The sequence below is a fragment of the Trematomus bernacchii genome, unplaced genomic scaffold (assembly GCF_902827165.1).
Source record: "Trematomus bernacchii unplaced genomic scaffold, fTreBer1.1, whole genome shotgun sequence".
NCBI lineage: Eukaryota > Metazoa > Chordata > Actinopteri > Perciformes > Nototheniidae > Trematomus > Trematomus bernacchii.
The window spans coordinates 263,670-275,613 of NW_022987633.1; the positions used below are offsets into that span (position 1 = coordinate 263,670).

Here is an 11,944-nt window from a genome sequence, read left to right on the forward strand (position 1 = left end):
CCTGATGGGTAAAAGCTGTGTAGCTGAACTGATTGTCTGCTGTACTTTTCCATAAAACACTGACAGCACTGATGAGTCGGGACTTGCTCACACTGATGCAACTCTCCAGTAAGGGACGTGACTTCAGGATTTTCTTAATGGTGGAACTCATAACTTAAAAAGAGAGATCAAGTCCTCTAGCAGCGGCACACCACATGGCTTACTCTCTCTTTATTCTAGTATCATTAATCAACCCATGTGAAAATATAAATATGAATATCTTATGTATGAAAATATATATAATACTTTATTTACTGTATAGCACTGGTCTCGAACGTGGTGGTCCAGACCCACTAGGGGTCGGCAAAGCTTCAGGGGGCATCATGATTTTAAAAGTTGTAGCAAAATAAATTACAGTTGACCATTGTCTTTCATTTAATTCTGTGAATAAAACAAAATCAAAGTGTTGTTTTTTAAAGTTTGGATTTGTATCAGATATCTCACATGATCAGCCTCTCTGTGAACAGTACTGCATTAGAAACATGCAGAGAAAAACCTCCATCAGTCCGGGAGAAGAGCACAGGGAATTTTCTGACAAAGGCCCTATACATTTGAATAATGATTAAAGACAGAACATTACAATACAGACAGAATTGTCCTCCCTAAAAAAGAAAGTAAAACTGATCTCTATTTACAGGAAATAATCTTCCCTAAATTCTTTCAAATTGCTTGTTTTGCACACATCTTCTGTTATTACTGTTCGCTGTTTGGGTTGATAGTTCAGTTTATCAGATCGTTACTGTCATTTTATGTATTGTTATTAGTATAAAATGAAAGGGGTCACCAGTTTACATAAAGATAGTAAAGGTATTATTAAAAAAAAGGTTTTGGAAGCATTGTGGCAAATCTTACAATACAAATCCATTAGCTATCAGACCAACTAACTATCCGTATTAACTAAATCCGTTTCTTTTTCACAGGTTTAATCATCAGCCAGAAAGAAAACAGGTTTAGTTGAGAGTGAGACTTCTTACTTAAAGTGACAAAGTCAAAAACAATATTCACCTGGCATTAGTTATGTTTGAACAAAAAGACAACGTCACTGTTGCTTCAGCTCCCTCAGCCTCATGCAGCAGCATCTGAAAACTGATATCATGAGCGCTGCAGGCAGACGTCAGAGCGGAGCGTTCAGCAGCCAGCAGCATGTCTACATCTGCCATGCTCACAATGGAGCCAAACAACTTAGTACTTCTTAAGAAACACATGATATTTAAAAAAAAAAGAAAAAAAAAAAGAATCTGGATTTAAAGGGGGGTAGGTAAGTTTGAGAAACCGGCTCGAGATACACTTAAGCAATAGCTCACGACAGGCCGTGGTATATGGCCATTATATCACAGTTAAGGGGCGTGGTTCGGCCCGACGCGAAGCGGAGGTCGACAAATAAAATAGTCCCTCCGTTGCCTTCTGCACGAAACATAGTGCGAGGTGGTTGCTATGCAACAACACTAACAACAGCTAGCGAACATATTAGACAGAGAGCGTTGATCCATTATTTGGCTATTTATTTACATTAATGTGTATGTTGCCGTTTATTGTGCACCCACTGAAAAACTGTCCAGCATCAGTAGAATGGCTTACGTGGTTATAGGCTGAGGTTGTTCTAGGCTGTTGCTTGGCGTGGCGAGAATATTGCTCCACTTTCTCCGGTCCCCGAGATTGGGCTTCCAGTAGCTCTGGAGAGAGCTTTCGCACCTGTGGCCACTAACGGTCATAATTTCTCTGCTTTGTTTCAAGACCCGCATCAGAAAGCTTTTGAATGGTGATACTTTTCCAGTTGGTCTACTACCTGCTCTTCACGTAGCTCTACATGTCGTCGTTTAGGTGCTTTTTGTTCTGGAGATAGGCACTCGCACTCCTCAATCCACTCCTCCATAGTAAGACCCCCCCGGAGGTCGAAGTTAATCTTAAATGTTTTTGCTGACAGATTACAGATTTGAAAACATCGTTGCTTGCTTTAAAAGTAGCACAATTCATTATGTCAAACCTTGGAAAGTATCTAAATATCCCTGCCCTAATGCCAAAGGAACTGCACACTGAATATGTTTTTGCCGTTTGATGTCTATGTCTGGACCGCTGCGTAAAAAGGAGGGTTTCTGCCCCGTTACTTCTCCGCTGCTTTCTTGTTCCAGTTTGAAAAGCAAACTGCAAGCAGTTTGCTTTTCTGCCCAACTGTATACTGTTTTTCTCAGACGCGGAGGGATACTGACTTGTTGTGAAAAGTAACTTACAATTCTACCCGTGGTATACGCTCAGTATATCACGGCTAAGAACCAATCAGATTGCTTGATTTGACTTGTCCGTTTTATAATTTTTGTTATATTCCATGGAATGCTCTTAACATCCCGATAGCAATGAATATCTTAAGTGCTTTGACAAAAAATCCATCCAGATGTAATCTGTGGAAGTCGTAATACTGTAACCGGCCCGGCTAAAATAACTGGATGGCCTACCTGCCTGTCAGCCTTCCATCTGTGCACAAACTTATCTCGTGCCCTCATTGGTCATGTGCGCGTTCGTGTGTGTTGGAGGAGGGGCTCTGTAAGGAAGTGGCAGATTTTTTCGGGCTGTGTATTTTCAAATTCTAGCGCACTCGAGCAGGTTTCTCCAAAATGACCTACCCCACCTTTAACTCAATCATTTCTGTTTTCTTTTTTTTCAACCAAACACAGATGGTAGTAAGAGGACACAACACAATTAAAAGTCTTCATCTGTTTTATTGTTTTTGTTTTGTTGATATTGGATTACATACCCCTTACATAGTAACACTTTGAATATGACTGGAATGCACATTGCATATTTTGGAGACTGGGTCCCCCTTCTGTGCTCCTCCTCTTCCTCCTCTCCCGCATCTGCATCCATGGACAGATGAGGTCACCCCAGACTGAGGAGAGTGTTGGAGGCGGTAGGCCGCAACCCACTGTTCAGATGCCAATATAAGAGCCTGCATGTATCACAGGAGAGGAGCTCTTGTGAGTGTCAGGCAGTTTACACACACTTTGACAGAGAGAAGGCTTGCCGCTATGGGACACACTCTGATTGGAACGCGTGGTTCAGCTGAGGATGCTGATGGGGATGTGGTGATGGATCTGGGCCCAGACCAGTCTGTGCTCGTCCTAATGGAGCACTGCCGGGAAATGAAGCGGCAGGAGACGCGCCTTAGACTCTTCACTCTGCTGCTGCTGCTCGGCTGCACTGCGCTCCTCATGTTCGCCATGTGGGCTGGTTTAATACAAAGTGGATCCAAAGAAGAAGTGGTAAATTCCAAGCTTTCTCTTTATCGGCTCAGGTTTCCTTATATTCAGAGAGCTTTAGTTGATTCTGCACATTGATGATGAGAGCATGTAAACATCACTGTCAGATTGCATGTAATATTAGGACATAGTATGAATATGTGACTCTTATTAACTTAAACCCTGAAGTGTGAGGTGTGGTCAGGGTTGGGAGGGTTACTTTGTAAATGTAATCAGTTACTGATTACTGAATACATGGCTCTGAAAGTAATCCGAATACAGTTACAGTTACGTGTCTTAAAAAAGTAACTTAATCAGATTACTTTTAGATTACTTTTGGATTACTTTCTTTTTCCATCACAGATGGGTATGTTTTGGAGACACAAAAAGCAAAAGGAAACTGAACGTGTTTTTACTGTTTTAATGGCTTATCAAGAGCGCAACTGAAACATAACATCTGAAACGATGTAACAACATAATACACTTTTTGGGGATGCAGCTTGGGATGTGAGGAGTGAGGGACACCGCTTAGAACGGGCGTGTCGCCTTCTGTCCTGCCAGTGTTGGCAGGACATGAATTAAAATGTCGAACTCGGACTTCATTTTAAGGACATTTCGGCCAGGGGTGTAGAGCTATATTTGTTTAAGCACCGGATTGGCAAAACAGGAGAGTGTGTGCACTGTGCACCAGTCTGCCTTGATCTATGAATTCATGTCCGGGACTCTCACAGTATCTGCTGCCCAGAGCTGTTTTATAGAAGGAAAACCTCCTTCACTTTATGAAATCTCTGCAGCACAAGGAGGCAGCGGGAGGGTTAACTCAGCCTCTGAGAAGAGGAGCGCGCAGTGCCTTTCACGCACCGCCTTTCACGCAACGCCTTCACTGTGTTTACCTTCAGAATCATTAGAAAGGCTAACCAGCGACCGCAGGCTGATGTGTTTTAACCACACACACCTCTACACACACACACACACACACACACACACACACACACACACACACACACACACACACACACACACACACACACACGATTTAAACACAGACTTTTGTTCCTCCATGTTTCGTGGTTATTGTTTCACTGAGAGGACCCGCAAACGCTCCCTTTTTTGGTCCATCTGCGGCGGTAATAGGGTTTGTGCGCTGTGATGATTCGGCTGTACCTTTAGTAATGAATATTAAATGTTGTGAGGAAATCTTTCCACCAATAATTCCAATAAGTAATCCAAAATGTATTCACTTCAGGTTTACGAAAGTAACTGTAATCAGATTACTCGTTTTTCAAATGTAACGCGAGCTGAATACAGTTACATGATTTTTGTATTCTGATTACGTAACGCCGTTACATGTATTCCGTTACAACCCAACCCTGGGTTTGGTGAACTTTGAACCTACCTTAACTCCATGATCAACTGTGAAAACCAGTAACTAGTTACCATTACTAATGACTTCATTTCAAAAGTAACTCAGTTACTTTACTGATTACTTACACCAAAAAGTAATGCGTTACTGTGAACAGTAACTTTTTAGTTACTTAAAAAAAGGGCTCCCATTAATGCCCTTATAGCCTTCATTTCAGTACTGTTATTGCATTGGAGAATAATACAATCTGTTGATCAACTTGACATGCATTTGCATCACTGAACTCTGCTAAGCAATGTGGTCTATACAAACACTCTACTAGCTTCGTCCCAGCATGTTGTTTCTGCAGATGTTTCAACAGATTTGAATTGCTGTTTTGGGCAGTAGATAGGATCTTTGACCCGCCAAGACACAACTTACATTTAACTAAAACGTTCTTTTCTTTGTGCTCGACAAAAGTGAAATAGTGAGAATATCTCCAGGCGGAGAAACTCAACTTGAGCTCCGCCGCCGCCATGATAGTCTTGTGAGTAAACACAAACACGCCCACAAGCGCGTCTCCGCATGTGACACAGGAAGTATCTAAGTACATTTACTCAAGTACTGTACTTAAGTACAGTTCTCATCTCTGTTCGCCTCGCTGTTGGCGCCGCTCACCAACGTCTGGGAGCCGAGACTATATCAAAAAAATAACGGAGTAACGCACCATGTAGTAACGGTAACTGAGTTACTGAATTAAAAAAATAATGCGTTAGAGTACTAGTTACTGCCAAAAATAACGGCGTTACAGTAATGCGTTACTTTGTAACGCGTTAGTACACTGGTCACAATGCACAGTAAACTGCATCTCTACTGATGCAGAGGGTTATTAGAGATGGGGTACAACAGATGATGACAGTGGTGTGAAGTCACTAAGTATATTTACTCAATAACTGTACTTAAATACAATGTTAAGAGACTTGTACTTGAGTATTTCAATCTGCCGAATGAGTACCTTTACATTTGGTACTATATTTTGATGCTAATACTTATATACTTTTACTTGAGTAAGATTTTGATTGCAGGACCTTTACTTGTAACAGAGTATTCCTACTCTCTGCAACTTCTACTTTTACTTATGTACAAGATCTGAGTTCTTCTCCCACCTCTGATAAAACATTGAAATGGGGTTTGTGAACACATTGGTTAAAGTGCTGCTAAAACTCATTGCATCCCATACATCATTAAAGACAACAAACCCTCCAGGTCACACTGCAGAATAAATCTCAGAGGATACAGAGGAACTATAAATGATAGATAACCAAACATATAATAATAATCCATCATATTTTTATAGCGATTTTCCCAGTGCTCAAATACGCTTTACAACATCAGAAAGTGCTGACCCACTGTATGTGAGGACGCTCCTGCTGTCACTGTGAACACACCATCACATTTGGACTGTGTTCCCAACAAGCTAGCAGCAATTTAAGGTGTCTGACCAAATGCAACAAGAAAACTAAGATGTGTTCTCTTTTAATCCTAGATCAATGTTGAGCAAAGTCCAGCCTACTCCAAGCAAGAGAGATGTCCTCCTGCAGGTATGCTGTGTCATTCACTTTATTAAAGGTGTAGAAGGACTGCTCTCCCCTCCCTAAGCCCTGCCCAGTATCACATGAGGTGTGATTGCACCACTAAAAGAGCTTCCTCATGCTTTTTGCTTTCTCATGTAAGGCTTTCCCTGAAATGTGATTAGCAAGCGAGCAACATTTTGAACTCTCCGCTCTCTTTCTCACTCCACAGATGACCCTCAGACGAACTTCACCAGACTGCACGTCAGTCTCAGTGAGTGTTTTCTGGACATTTCACTTATTTTTGCATGACTTTTGTTTTGGATGATATAGCCTGAATCCAGTGGTGGTAGTAGAAGTAAAAGTCCTGCATTCAAAATCTTACTTAAAGTGGACCTATCATGCTATATTTGAAACATATATTGTAGGGCCATACCTATATAAAACATGTCTGTGAAGTTTTTTTTTCAAAATACCAAACAGATCATGCATTTTAGCCATGCCTCATTTCGCTCTATTTGCTCTTTTCCAGCCCTGTTTTTGCAAGGGCTGATTCTGCTTTTGTGGCAGACTACAGCGCCACTTACAGGCCTGGCATATGTACTACAGCGTCTCCAGCGCTTTCGAGCGGTCTCTCATTCCCCTGATAGGTGGAGAGTTGCCCATATAGGCGGAGCACCCCTTTTCTGACGTCAGAAAAATTCAAATAATAATCAGCTCCGTTGCAGCTCCGTTTTTAGAGATTTGGGTATGGAGGAAAAGAGAGAGGGTTGTGTTTTCTGATACTTGGTGAGTTCCCTGACACACCGGGGACACATATTCATGTATAAAAGACGTACAAAAGTGCATTTTGCATGATAGGTCCCCTTTAAGTAAAAGTACAAAGGTATCTGCATCAAAAAATACTTAAAGGACCAAAAGTAAAAGTACTCCTTATGTGTACTCCTTACCCTTTCAGAATCATATGTATATTGAGTTACTGGGTTACTATTTTGATTATTGATGTGTTTTATCACAGCTGGTAAAGGTGGAGCTAATTTCAATAACTTATTATACTGCTAAGTACCTCACACTTGTACTTAAGTACTGTACTTGAGTAAATACTTTGTCACTTTCCACGACTGCCTGAAACACGTACTGTATGTTTTAAGTTTCATTATTTTTACCCCTTGACGGTTATTTCATGCATTTTTATTAATAAATGGACCAGAAAATTAAACTATTATAAAAAACTATTTTAAGAAAGCTATTATAACAATAAAATAAAGCAATATTTACATGAAATATAGATATACCTGTAAAAATGAAATAGAATAAAATTAAATATGCCCAGTATTGGTATGAATTGATATGACAGCCCGCCTCGTTTACAAAATCTCAAACAAAAAAGACTGACTTTCAAAGAAAAAAGATCCCAAATGCTGCGAGACATCCTGAGTCTGTGAGTCAGGAGAGCGCTGCACACAGCCGGAGCATCAGCAGTGCAATAAAACAATGCAGGAACCACTTCCTATGAAGAGCACATCCACAGTGCATTATGGTATTATCCATACTGAATGATGATGCTTTAATAATTATTTCTAAGTGTCTGATGGATACTCTGTTATAAACTAGAGCTTATAACACATTACATTATACAACTCAACAATCAACCATAGTAAGATCTACAGATCTAAATACACTCATTTGTTCTACTAGCTGCTTTGTTATTTGTATTACTTGTATATATTTGTACTGTTGTATTATATTAATTCCTTTTGATATATTAATCAGTTTTAGTGTACCAGACTAGACTTGCAACTGTGTCATGTCAAATTGTGTGAAGACTGCTATTTTTATATATTTAATGTTGTTCCTTGTTATTTTGTATATATGAATATATTTGTATTCTTGGTATGGTGAGAAATGGCATTGTTGTCTCTGTGTTATACCTCACACACAGAGAAATTGATAATACAGTTGACTTGCTGTGATAGTTCATGCAGTATCATGAGCTACTATTGTGTGTGATAAGTTTTAAAATGTCCACATGTGACACAGAATGAGTAAGAGGAGGATTTTAAGCGTTTAAATGAAACAGTGACTGACAGTGTCCCTCTTCCTGCAGGGTCTATGAGTCACGAGAGCATTCCTGAAGGACAGGTCATCACATGGAATTCAGAGTTTGAACCAGCCAACAAAGTGGCAACAAACATTGTGATTCCTGAGAATGGCTTCTATTTTGTCTATCTGAACTTTGCTTTATTCCGCGTCTGTAAGCATGAGGGTGCTGCCAAGTTCACAAAGTTTGTAGGGGAGCTGCGCAGATCTAGTGAAGGCTATCCTAAGCCTGAAAGCCTGATGGTGGTCTATGACCGTTTGAGGTGCAATTCACTGCAGTACAGGAACCTGTTTGGCGGGCAGCTTTTTAAATTGTCAAAAAACGATAGACTCAGCGTGTTAATAAAGGAGGGCTTCGATCTCATCCACAAATCTAAATTTGGTGCTTATCTTGTATAGAGAATATGCTTTGATGATAATATATGAATCATTGTGCATGTATTCATTGTTTCAGTCTCACTAATGCCTCTTTAAAGTAGGTTTTATTTAGATGTCAATATAGGCTTCTTTATAATCACATATTATTTCTAAGCTATGTATGCCTCTTAGGATTCATAATAACTCAGTGCTCAGGTTTGAAAGCTATACACCGACACAGATAGGTGAAACATTACAGGAAGTGTACATTATATTACATTTCTGGCAGTTCTTGAGGATACACATTCAGAAGAGCAAACATCTGTATTAGCTGCCAGTAAGCCGCCTCTTTAAGAGCTCCATGCAGAAAGAAGATGATTTTAGATTTCAGATCAGTCGTTCCATCAAGCTGTTTTCCAGGACAGCTCTCATGCCAAATACAACAGATGTGAATGGAATGTTGTTGTTGTGTTGAAAGCATGGACATTTAAAATCATTCAACATCTCGACCTCTGCTCATTTGTGAAAGCTTACCAACATAAATACATTTGAATCCTTAGAGACTTGTTTGTTGATTAAAGAGTATTTATTGATATGTACAAATGATGGAAACGTGAATAGTCTCTGGCCATAAGACCCCATCGGATACTTTATTATGTTGAGCGTAGGTTACTCAGATCATTAATTTATTTATGAAGGACAAACTTATATAATGAATATTAAATAATGTACAAACATAATTTATAGTGTCATGTATGGTGTATTTGTGTCATCACTACAATTCTGATTGTATTGGACTCATTGCATATTTCTTCTGATTTGTTAGATTAGATTTTACTGTTAGATTGCAGTCCCTTTGTTGTAATATGTTTTTAAATAAACTGTAACAATTTTATATTCATTCGCGTCATTGCCTTGTTATTATAATTGCCTCCTTTTTTGTTATTTTGTCATCTTGGAGAGCTTGGTTTGAATGGGAACATTTGTCCTGCTGTAATCCATCGAGATATTTAATGTTTTATTGGGCTATACAAATAATATTGAGTCTTATATATAATATAGGCTTGTCTTTATTTCTTTGAAAAAAACGACATGAGCTGTATATAATTATACCTTACCTAATGTTAAGTAGCTTTTCTGACTCTTCTCAACAAGAAGAGGTTATCTTCTGAATGTGTTGTAGTAGATCCAGGCGGCACAGTCCCTGCTGGGGAACATGAAACAACATCACGTTCCATCAGCATACAGCCGTGACCTGCCAATACTCAGTGGCAATGGTGGAAAGTAACTAAGTACATTTACTCAAGTACTGTACTTAAGTACTATTTTGTCATACTTCTACTCCATTACATTTTGCAATCACTCTGATTGGCTGTTCAGCTAGACAGATCACAAACTACAAGCCAAAAGCCTCACCCTCCATGAACGACCGACTCCTTGCAAACGATCTGAATCAGTTCTACTGCAGATTTGAAGACAGAGACCCCCTTTACACGAGAACGAAACGGCTTGTATCTGCATAGTGTCTCTTGCGCAGTGACGTGCGGTGAGGTTCATGGCTGGTGAGGCACTGACTCTTTCAGAGTCAGATTTACAAATATTATAGCCTATTTTGACCTTAATCGAAATATTCTGTTATTTTCAAAAGCTTTTTTAGTCTGATGCTATGATTAATTTTAAACAGACCGATCAACAAAAGGATACCCAAAATCTAAATATTGGATTGTTCTTTCTAAGTAAGATCCCATTTTCATTACAGTTGTGGTCTTACCTTGATTTGAAGATGAAGTCCATGCTATCCTTCTGGACAACAATCTCTATTACTGTTTTGTAAAAGTCCTCCTTATCTTCCTCTAGTTTCAAAAGTCTAGTTTCTTTGTTGTTTGCGGTAGAATAACAGTAGCAACAAGAACCTGTGGGCTCACGTGCGCCCCCTTCAGTGCGGCAGAGGTTATGGCTGCCTCCCCTGGTGATTTTTTCATTGCCGTTGTTCGAGAGACCAGCGAACCTAAATATCATATATACGTGAAATAAGTTATTTAGAGACTATGGATGGCGAGGATAAATGTAATAAAGGGATCTACAAACATTACATTGGTGACCTACAGTGAGATGGGAACAGGCATGCGCTTAGGGCCCGCTTTCCAGCCAGTTTCTGTGGGGTGACGCATTCTGAATTGAGGCAGGGCTCATCTGTGCCTCCCCTCAGAATGCGTCACCCCACAGTAAATGGCTTGAGCGCGCTCACAAAATAAGTGGCCGCGCTAAATTAGTGCCCGTGCTCCAGCAAGTTACTGTGGGTTTACGTGAGGCAGTGCTCGTGCTTGCCTCACTTCTCATCGCTCCCGTAGCGGAGCTCGGCAAATTTGCTGATTTTGACTATAAAATGCGATTGGAATCATACAGAAATCACATTTACACAAGATCAGTGGAGACATTTTATTATTATTATTATTTAGTTTTTCTTTAATTGTTTTTCCGTTACATTGGAGTATGACAGGTGAGGCTCTGCCTCCCCTGCCTCCACTGACTGCACGTCGCTGCTCTTGCGTATAGCCCTATTATTTTCACGAGGCCGTAACAAAACGATAGAAACGGACCCCACAAACGATAACGGGTCCCAAGGTGGTAGATCTGCAAACGAAACTCTCTGGGGGGTCAACCGGCTCCGTGTAATCGCCTCTATACGATCATTTCCTGAAAAAATAACGATAGCCCCACCTCTCCCCACCTCTGCTGCTCACTGCTGTAGCATGGCCAGTAGCACTAGCAGTAGCTACTGTCAGTAGCTACTGCTAGTGCTACTGCTACTGACCATGCTACAGATATTAGTGCAAAATCTACAGCTCCTCTACCACAACCATCAGCAACAAGTGGACATGGAGAATTACATGAACTACTACATGTTGCTAAATCCACCGCGGGGCATACACAGAAGGGTAGCCATGGCAACATTGATGCGGGGCTGCTCCGGGGTCTTCTTCGCTGCTTTTGGTGTATTTTGTGGCGGAAGTTACAGCGCCACTTACAGTCCCGGCATATGTACTACAGCGTGTCCAGCGCTTTCGAGCGGTCTCGTGTGGAAGTACAGCGCCACTTACAGTCCCGGCATATGTACTACAGCGTTTCCAGCGGTCTCGTGTGAACAGACACGTTAAATGAAACAAATGCATGTGAACGGAAGACTTTTTTGAAAACGCATACTGTGCATAAACGCAAACGTTCCTGTGTAAAGGCAGCCAGAGGGTTCAGTCCTGACACCATCCCCCATGACACCTCTCAACAGCTTCAGGCGCCGTTTACAC

The 11,944-nt window shown here is 40.6% G+C and overlaps 1 protein-coding gene across 1 annotated transcript; it reads left to right on the plus strand.

The window, feature by feature from the left end:
- The first annotated feature begins 2,937 nt into the window (after positions 1–2,937).
- On the plus strand, positions 2,938–9,540 carry LOC117484668. The gene is made up of 4 exons (XM_034133072.1): positions 2,938–3,293; positions 6,158–6,212; positions 6,415–6,456; positions 8,290–9,540. Exons 1-4 carry the CDS (start codon positions 2,985–2,987, stop codon positions 8,679–8,681), a joined length of 798 nt encoding a protein of 265 aa, XP_033988963.1. The 5' UTR covers positions 2,938–2,984; the 3' UTR covers positions 8,682–9,540.
- Positions 9,541–11,944: the final 2,404 nt, after the last annotated feature.

Coding starts and splice junctions, on each gene's coding strand:
- LOC117484668 (XM_034133072.1), top strand. CDS start 2,985: ATGTATCACAGGAGAGGAGCTCTTGTGAGTGTCAGGCAGTTTACACAC. Junction 3,294..6,157: donor GTGGATCCAAAGAAGAAGTG/GTAAATTCCAAG, acceptor TTTTAATCCTAG/ATCAATGTTGAGCAAAGTCC. Junction 6,213..6,414: donor AGAGAGATGTCCTCCTGCAG/GTATGCTGTGTC, acceptor CTCACTCCACAG/ATGACCCTCAGACGAACTTC.